At 35.5% G+C, this 9835-nt stretch overlaps 1 protein-coding gene across 1 annotated transcript in view; it reads left to right on the forward strand.

Moving 5' to 3' along the window:
- The window catches only part of ARAP2 (ArfGAP with RhoGAP domain, ankyrin repeat and PH domain 2), a 114775-nt gene extending 105147 nt beyond the window's left edge, over positions 1-9628 (forward strand). Inside the window, exons 31-34 of the mRNA XM_059470118.1 lie at positions 1218-1253; positions 1732-1795; positions 6360-6491; positions 8850-9628. Coding sequence (XP_059326101.1) covers positions 1218-1253; positions 1732-1795; positions 6360-6491; positions 8850-9200 — 583 coding nt within the window. The 3' untranslated portion in view covers positions 9201-9628. The remainder of the gene's footprint in view (positions 1-1217; positions 1254-1731; positions 1796-6359; positions 6492-8849) is intronic.
- The last annotated feature ends 207 nt before the right edge of the window (positions 9629-9835 follow it).

The following is a 9835-nucleotide window of genomic DNA, read 5'->3' on the forward strand; positions in this document are numbered from 1 at the left end:
TATTTGTTTTCATGTTCCATGTTAACTAATCTGTGCTAGTAAATTACTTTATTGATTAGCTCTTTGTAATCTAAAGTGCATTTGTTATCTCTTGTGGATATGGTCGCTCCTGGCTCACTTAGTTTTGTGCTATATGTCCTGCATGTCATTGGTGGACAGACTTTCCTTGCACCAAGTAAAAAGAGAGAAGAGAAAACCAGTTAGTCATGGCCCTTACTGGCAGTTCCTGTTCAGCAGAGGATTTTCCTTTTTCAGGATCTTTGTTATTTTGATGTTTCTGCTAGCTGAAGACTACAGTGCCCTTTACAAACATCAGTGACTATCTCTCAGGAAAAGAGCATTGGGAAATGACACCTGTTTTTCTCAGATGTTTCCAGTTCTTGTTCAGTCACAGCTTTGAGATACTGAGACAATGCACATAGGATCTTATCCCAGAGGGAGTCTATGCTGGCTGTTGCCTTTAAACAGATCTGCTTGAACTTTTCCTTTGCAGTTGACAAATGAAAACACCCCAAAAAAGTCTGTGAATTTCAAAGCTTAGCCATGTTAAAGAAATTATTGATGGGTTTGTGGTTTTTTTGCATTTTTTTTTTATTCAAGTGCAGAATGAGTAGGAGATTAGTCCAAAATAGGAGTAAAAAGATTATGTAAATGTGTCTTCACAGGTTTTTTTACTTGAGGTTTATTTTTAGTGTACTTTCAAAAGAAGAGTTTACCTAGTCTCTTCTGGATCTCCAGAAGTGTCTGTTTGTTTCACCTCAGAGGCTTCATTGTGCACCCACTTCTTTTTCATTTTCCTAGTAATTATTAAATCCCTATAAAATCATGTGATTCCTTTTGTTTACAGTACAAGCATAGCTCTTTTCTCTCTGTGACTTCTACACTGTAGTGGCCTCTTTACCTGACAGTTGTATTTCCAGCTCCTTTTAAAAAGCACAGCCACAGCAAAACAGTGGCAACTAGTCAGCTGTCATCTGCAGTGCTTTGCTATAACCCTTTGTCTAAAACAGAAAGGTCATTAACTGTGAATCAGTTGTAAGAAAATTAGCAAAATCCATCCTCAAACCCACAACTTTATTCTGGATTTGCAGTACACATTTAGATTTTGCAACTTTTTTTTTTTTTAATTAAGAGGACTATATAAAGGTAATTAATCTCTGCTGTTTGAGGAATATGTCCCTGTTTATGGAAGTAACTTTTGAAAATCTTTCTTTCAGCTGGGGACTTGCAGTATTTTCTGAAAAACACCAGTGGTAGGTAAACATGAAACGCACACTTGGTTTAATTTCTCTGTCTAATATTTGTTGAAATATTGAATTGCAAAATAAGAGTATTTGAAAACTAATGGGCATTATTTTGCTTTCATGTCAATTTTTTTTTTTTTAAGTAAAGGAACTTTCTTAGTTGGTATGTTTGGTTCATGTTTTGGGTTTAAATGTCTGGCTTCCTTCTGTGACCAGAGAGCAAACAATAGTGATAAAGTTAGAATGATATATTTTAATCCTGTGCACATGCTTAAAATGAAGCACAGGCATTGTCATCAAAGTAGGTGAAGTGATAATTTGAAGTATTTATATATGCCTATTTTTTCTGGGAGTGTTAATAATAAATATAGATAGCATGGATGAATTTAAGCACTATTTGATGTAGTTTAGAAGCCTGTTCTTTAATATGTTTAACTGTAACTGGCATCTCCATTGCTTTTAATATTAATTGTGTTTTGTGTTCTAGGTATATATGTTGTGATGGACAAGATGTGCAGATGGAGTGGATGATCAGCATTTTTATGGCACAGGTACTAATCTGATCAGAAAATGTAACTTATTCTGCTGTTATAAAAATTCCATTAAATATGTATGTGTTATATATAAGGTTCAGTGCTAAAGTTTCTGGAATACTTCATGTAATTAAAGTGCCAAAAGATGTGTCTTAGTCCATGAAGACTATGAGTGCTCTGAGTGTAATAACATTAGATTCTGACATCATCTCTCCATTCCACCCTACTGTGTTGCAGAGAAGCTTCGTAAAGAAGGACAATTATTTTCTTTCCAGAAAGCTCGTGGGTGAAATTTTGGCCACTGACCTAAAGGGTGTGTCTGTGTGCCACAGTACCTAAGTGCTATTTCTCTGCTCACTAGTTTAGATGCTGCTAAAGTAGTGATGAAAGAGGGGTGTAATGTTAAAATCATAGTGGTGTGAACTAGCCCAGTTAAAGAGCTGTGCTAATATGTCAGGTTTTCTCTGGTATCCAAGTTTGTTTTGTTAACACTGACAATTCATTGTGTTGGGTAGGTTTTATCCTGAATTAAGTACTCTTCTGCTTGATATGAGATTGTAAGAAGAGTGTATGTTTGAGTGGCATACAACACATCCTCGGAAATGGAGTTTAATGTTTGCATTGGAGAAGTGGAAATAAGCGAGATGGGAAGAATTTACCCTGACAGGAGAGTGGAACATAGTTTAAGGTTTTAACAGGATTTTGTCTGTGTCAGATTTTTCTTTTTCCCATGATGTTCAAGGAGCTTTGCAGGATATCACTGTGCATAAACATTGCTAGATTTATGGTTACCTGGGAGCTTTGTGTTGCATAAAATAGGCTGAGCACAAGACTGTTGAAATACAGACTTAGTGACTTCCTAAAACAGAATCTGACTTTAATAGATAGTAGTGCTAGAAGTATAATGCATGCCTTGAAAGTAAGACTTACAAATTCTTGTCTTATTCAGCTCTCTTAACTGAAATGACAGTTGTTGTTTCTATGGAAACAGCTGGCATATATCTCATGGGCATAACATGAGCAGTGTCACAGCAAATAGGCTCAGAGGTTATTGATATAGGAAACTTTGAAGTAACTCATGCAAGGTTGGTAACTGTTGAAGTCCTTTTGACATAAAATCACAATGAAGGACAGTCTTACAATTCTGCTCAGGCAGATGTACAATGTTCCTTTGACAATATAGATAAAAAAATGGGAGCCATTGCTCACTGTCCATGATAAATTTTCCTAACAGAAAAAAAGATAAAATCACTTAATGTACATTTAAAAACATGCTATGAATTCATAACGTTAATTTTAGAACTTTATTATAATGAATGAACAGTGCAATGAATTAGCAGTACTACATTGAAAGGGTTTTTTGGTTTGGATTGATTTTTTGTGAAAATTCTTGGGTTTTTTTTACAAGTGTTCTGGACTTCAGTAAAGTTGTCAGTCTATAGAGTACATGAGAAATTACGTGCTAATGATGCAGATGCAGATTTAGTATATTGCTCTTACTGCAATCTACTACTTCATTACAGAGAAAATTTCCTTAAGAATGCAATGCCTCATATTGGTAAAATTTGCTGTAATATCTCTAAAAAGTCTTGTATCATACAGCAGCAGATAATTATTACCACATTATCCCATTTCTAAACCAGAAAACTGTAAATGTCAACTGAGATTATTTCTAGTTAGAATTTTCAAGTTGAGACCATCTTTAGGGAAGTCAGCTTGTTTTTTTACTGTATATGTTGTTCACGGTATTTGAACATACATGTTAGAGAAATTGCAGGCATCACATCTTCTTTGTCAGTGGAATAACTTAGACTAGAAATTGAAAAATACTGTAAAATTGGTTTTGAAGTGTTAAGAGATTGAATGATTTTGTACGATTAAGAGGGACATAAACAAATATTACTGCATTCCTCAGTGCTTGAGCAGACTCAAGTTCTATTAGTAATTAATATCAGTAAGATAACAGTACTATTACTGTTTTTTTCCTGGTGTCAGATAATGTTTATTTCTGTAGTATAAATAGTGCAGAGTATATGAATAGCAAAGTGTATGTACCGCTGTAATGTAGGTACAAGAGTACTTTGATACAGGCCATCAAGTTAACCCAGAGGTTATTAATCTTCCATTTCAAACTGGTACATACTAAGTGTTTGAAGTAGGACCAATGTTTCTTTCAGTTCTATGCAAAACCATCCTGAAAAGCAAGATTCTTGAATTCTATAATAGTTCTGTACAAAATCTCTTAAGAGCACGCATAGCATTCAGTTGGAAGTAATTAATTTGTATGAAGATGGACACAATAGTTTACTTCCAGTTTCCTTGTCTTTGATCAGCTGGAGGCACATTATACTATCATGAGGTGCAGTTGAACAGAGAGGTCAAAGCTATGAATAAATACATTTTTTATGTGGCCTAATACGTTGCTAGTATTTCTGATATACTTTCTCAGTTCAATTTTAAGAAATGTTACAGGCACAAAAGGGAAATCAGGCTGCTTAGCTGACAGGGATGGTTTCCTTACGCTTGCTGGGATTTAAGGCAGATAGTTTTCTTCAGAAGCTGATTAAAGTTTCTCCATCATTTTCTGGGTTGTGTTTGTTTGTTTTATCTTGATCCACAATAAACTGTTTTGGTTGGCGAGAGCTGCTCTTTCAGATAATAATTTCTCATTTCATTGAAAGAAAATGTTCTTAATGGAGAGAACTCATCACAGACTTTTACATCACTCTGGTCACACCATGTGTGAGAATTTTGTACTCCATCTAGATATGAGTCTATAAAATACTTTTTCTAAATTTGGGACAAGACTTTCAATTTCTAGTCAGCCATCCTGAGTCAGTAATCACTGATTTTGATGGGTTTTATTGGTAGTCCTCTTTTTACTTGCTGACCATGTGCAAGTATGATCATAGCTCTTCATAGATCACAACTGTTTTTTTTAAATATGATCTTCAAGAGACTTGCTTCATGGATTTGCAGTCCTGGCTTGCCAGTTTCCTTCGAAGTTTTGCTGATTTAGCTGTAGGCCTTGGTTATTCTCTTTGGTAACAGAATCTCATGTTGATGGTTTTTTCAGTAAAATCATCTTGAAATACCTTGTCCTCAAATCTGTCTTTATGGTTTTTATTAGCATTACTTGAGGAATGTGAGCTCATGTGCTAAAATGGGAAATGTTCAGTAAGTAATATATGGTTTTTTACTTTCCTTCTCTTCCCAGTCTAGTTTTTAACTCAGAGTGAAACTTCACATTTTTCCCCAAAACTGACCTATTTCAGTTGAGCTAAAGCAAAGACTACTGTTGAAACCAGATCTGCATATTGGTAGATTGTGTTTTGGATAACACATGTTGTTATCATATGTTAAGCAATTATTTTCTCTAAATTATTAATACAAATTTTCACAGAATCACAGAATCAATTAGTTTGGAAAAGACCTTTGAGATTATTGAGTCAAAGCTATGACCTAACACCAGCTTGTCAATCAGACCATGGCACTGAGTGACACGCATAGTCTTTTCTTTAAACACCTCCAGGCGTGCTGACTGGTGACATTCCAATGTCTAATCCCCATTTTTGGGAAGAAACTCTTCCCAATATCCAATGTAAACCTTCCCTGGTGCAGTTTGAGGCTATTTCCTCTCACCCTGTTGCTGGTTGCCTGGGAGAAGCAGCCCATCCCCTCCTGGCTCCAGCCTCCTTTCAGGCAATTGTAGAGACCGGTCCGTTCCCCCTGAGCCTCCTTTTCTCCACCTGAGCACCCCCAGATCCCTCAGCTGCTCCCCACAAGCCTTGTGCTCCAGACTCTTCCCCAGCTCCATGTTCCTTCTCTGGACATGCTCCAGCCCCTCAGTGTCTTTCTTGCAATCAGGGGCCCAGAACTGGACACAGGATTTGAGGTGTGGCCTCCCCAGTGCTGGGTACGGGGGGACAATCCCTGCCCTGCTCCTGCTGGCCGCACTGTTGCTGACACAGGCCTGGATGCCATTGGCCTCCTTGGCCACCTGGGCACACTCTGGCTCATTTCCAGCAGCTGTAGATCAGCACTCCCAGCTCCTTTTCCACTGGGCCACGTTCCAGCCGCTCTGCCCCAGCCTGTAGCGCTGCCTGGGCTTGTTGTGGCCCAAGTGTTGTACCCTGCGCTTTGGTCTTGAACCTCAACAAGAAACACATTTTGAAACGCTTGCACATTGAGGTAATTTTATCTTATTTCTGAAACTTTTGTTGGGACTCATGGAAGTGTGCTTCTGTGAAATTTTGAAATTGTGAAACAAGTCAAAATGTATGTCGTGTTTGATGATGTTTTCTATTTTTTTTTACAATAATGAGAATAATATTAAGGAAGGAGGATGTTTGATACATGACAATTATATAGAGACATTTTGGTTCTTTTCACTCAACATTGTGCAGCACTTATGAAAACTTAACATAGTTTTAAGCATCATAGTGTTTTTCCCTTTCTCCCACAATAGGAGGGCATGGTGTGGTGCAGTATATTGCTTTTTCCAAGGGTGTTTTGCATACCAAAGAATCTTCTGTATTTATGAAATTGTACATGGAAAATAAGGAAACATTTTTTTCTTCAGCATGCAGATATATGGCCACCTGTTGGGAAAGCAAGAAAACAATCCATAACTAAAAGTCCAAAGATCAGAGGCTTACCACTAATTCCCATTCATCAGGAGAAGAACACTTGTAAAATCAGAGGGATTACAGAGGTAAGTGGGGTTTAAACTTGATATAGAACTTTTAACCACAATGCTGTAATAAGTAGTCCAGTAATATTGAACTCCCTGGAGCTGGATAAATATAGAATGCAGATGTTGTTATTGCCAATGCCTCTTCCAGTATTTTGCCTGACTGCAGCAGTGAATTACTGTTGAGAAAACACCTTGGTCCTTTGACTGCAGTACTATCATTTCTTGCACATTTTAGAACATTTTGAAAGGACAGGCTAATATGGGATGTGTTATCACCACTAACAGAGATGGTGGTTCAGGTACAGAATGGTAAAATTGGCTATTTCCATAGTAAGCCAACAGCAAAAGGCAGGCATGGTGCTTTATGTAAAAGACAACTCCATCTTGTGTTACACTTTCTTCCAGAAAGAATTTCTGCTCTGCCTAACTACAAGAGTGTAAAGCCATGTGAATATAAGTATTTTGTAATTTGTTTATAAATTTGTTTATAAATTTGTCTTTTTTAACCTTCTCTCAGGAAGTATTTTTGCAATTTTTAATAAGTTCTTTCTGATGCTTGTATTTTCAAACCTCTTTGATGAAAGTAATCAGGTTAACACAATGCATAATGAAAAATAAAAACTAATGCTTTTTTACATGGAAGGCTAAAACTGGAATGAACAGTAACATAGTGGTAGAAAGTATATATATGATACCATTTTTTAAGAAGAAATATTATACCCCAGTGGAGTCAGTGCAAAAAAAATGTACCATTGGGAGACCATGCCTTCAGTCTTTCCATGAATTTGAATACTCTTCCAAGAATATCTCAGTTTTAAAACATTAGAAAGTAATACCAGGAACAAGTATTTCTGAAAAATGCTGGTTTATGGAAAATGGAGGTCTATTTACAGATCAATGTGTAAACTTGTAGTAGAAATGTCATCAATTTATACAGGCAGGAAAAGAGACTGACAGTTTTCCAAACAGTGAAAAAAGTGATATCTGAGAGGGAAAGATGACTGAGGGGGAGAAAAACCCAAACCACTATAAGCTCAAAGATACCCAAAAACTGAGTTAAATATTAATATTTTTTACTAAAATGTCTATATTGAATGACTGATTTTTCCTCATCATTGGAAGCAGTTTTATTGAGGGTTAGGAAGACAAATGTGTAATACGAGGTTTGAAAGGAATCCTAATAACAAATAGAACCAAAACATTTTGGTTATTTCTATATCTCTTGTTACACATGTGGACAGTGCATTTGAAATATGCATATTTCTCATATAGAATTATTTAATTGAAATAGAAATGTATTGCTGTGTATCTGCAGTAAGTATTTGATTTTATTTCAAAATACAAAAAGGCTGAAGAATGAGGAAAAACCTTTTCTTTCAAGCACGATCAAATAGCGTACTGACTCAGAATAGGTCATACAAGAAAGGCCCAAACCATTCTAAATTCTGTGTATCTAAACTAGCTTCTCCCTAGTGTTTGAGTAGTTTTTAATGTTTGTTTTAACATTTAGGAGGTATTAAGATTCCAAAGAACTAGTTGCTCATATGCTGTGGATGAATAACTCCATAAAAAATGCAGTCAAACTGAACAAGTTCCACACAGGAAATACACAAAGACCCACAGTCTCTCTCAGCTTTCTTCACGTTCTGGTTGTCAAGAAAGATGGCACACATGAAAAAAGTACTCCAGGACCTGATTTTCCTTTAGAACTACCCGGGTTTTTCAGAAAAGGAATGTTCTACCTACTGCTGCACCACCTGAATAGCCAGAATACAATAAAGCAAATTTAGATGCAGCATCTGGTTTACCTTTAATTTTCTACAGCTTAAGAACTTGAAAACAGCCCACCAATGTCAATTGGAAAAGAAGCCAGTCTTTATGACATATCAGTTAGTATTTAACAGCTGCTGAAAGTTTAGATGTGATTGTTGAAAACTGTCTCTCGTATATTGATGTTGCTCAGTCGTTATATTATCAAAACTGTAATATACACAATTGTATTAATTCCACCAAGGAGTTCTAGGTCTTTAAGAGTGTAGGGATCTGCTGTAAAATGCTAAAACTTACTCTACAGTGGTAGAATGAAAAATCAAATTATGATTATATGAAAATAAATCTTCATGTCCTTATTGGCATGGTGCATGATTTATGTAAATTTCAGAAGTATAGCTAATTGAGAATTTGCTCACTAAAAATGATTACTAAATAATAATATGACAATTGTGGTAATTTAAAACTAACTTTGCTGTCTCAGCTCTTGGGTAAAATTAACTTTTTTTCTTTAAAACTTATATGAAACTAATGAGCAAAAATTGCAATCTAAACATTTTTTAATATGATGTGAATGAACTTATTTCTCTTTGCTTGTTTGGTAAGAATATAGAACTACAAGCTGGAAAATCAAGATTTGGTGAACATCATGATAATGAATTTCTGGAAGAAAGACAAAACTTGAAAGAAAAAGCATCTATTGTGGCACAATGTTTGGAAAGAAAAGAGGAGAAAGGGCGAAATCATGCTAAAACACATCGAAACTTGATTTCTGCGGATGATGCAGGCTCAGGGATGACTGAATTACACCAAATGCCACATAAGACATTGAGGAAAAATAAAAACAAAACAAACAAAACTACTTTGGAACTAGATAGTAAATTGCCATCAGATGTGATTCAAGAACTAAATACAGTGCTGCAGAAGAACAGAGCACTTCATGAAACCTCCAGCTGATTACCTGAGCCTGAAGTGTAATACTTATATGTATATTCTTGTGTTATACATGTATATATATATATTTGTGTATTTTCTGTTCAAAATAGTCTGCTTTGATGTGTCTAGTTTGTACAGTGCAGAGGAAATAAGGAAATATAATTTGTTTATGTGCAGCTATTGGTTTTGTATATGTGTATACCCCATGTTAAAATTGACCACTGAACTGGGAGAACTGATTATGTAAAACTCCTGAAGTTTGGAGGTTTTTCTGTGCAGTGCAAGGACACCAGATTTTGGTCTATTTTGTTGTTATTTGTTTCAGATTTTGTTTGATACAAGGATTCTAAGGACTGTCAAAAGCTTTTGCTGTTTATACTCTGTACCACTTTGTAAATACTGGGGAGATATTTTAAAAGACAAGATATTCTGAAATTCATGCTATAAATTGGCCTGCAATATTTTTAATTGTCTAACACCATAAAATCAGTAATATCTGATTTTAAATTTTTTTTTTTTTTTTTTTTTGTTTGATTTTCTTAATTTGTGGTTTTGATTTTAGTTTTTAAGGAGAAAATAAGTATTTGCTTCCACAGAATTGTCCTCTGACAAGGCATCATGTGAAGAAATCAAAAGAGAGAGGAATGTAGTAGATG

This window comes from Ammospiza nelsoni, chromosome 4 (genome assembly GCF_027579445.1).
Source record: "Ammospiza nelsoni isolate bAmmNel1 chromosome 4, bAmmNel1.pri, whole genome shotgun sequence".
Taxonomy (NCBI): Eukaryota; Metazoa; Chordata; class Aves; order Passeriformes; family Passerellidae; genus Ammospiza; species Ammospiza nelsoni.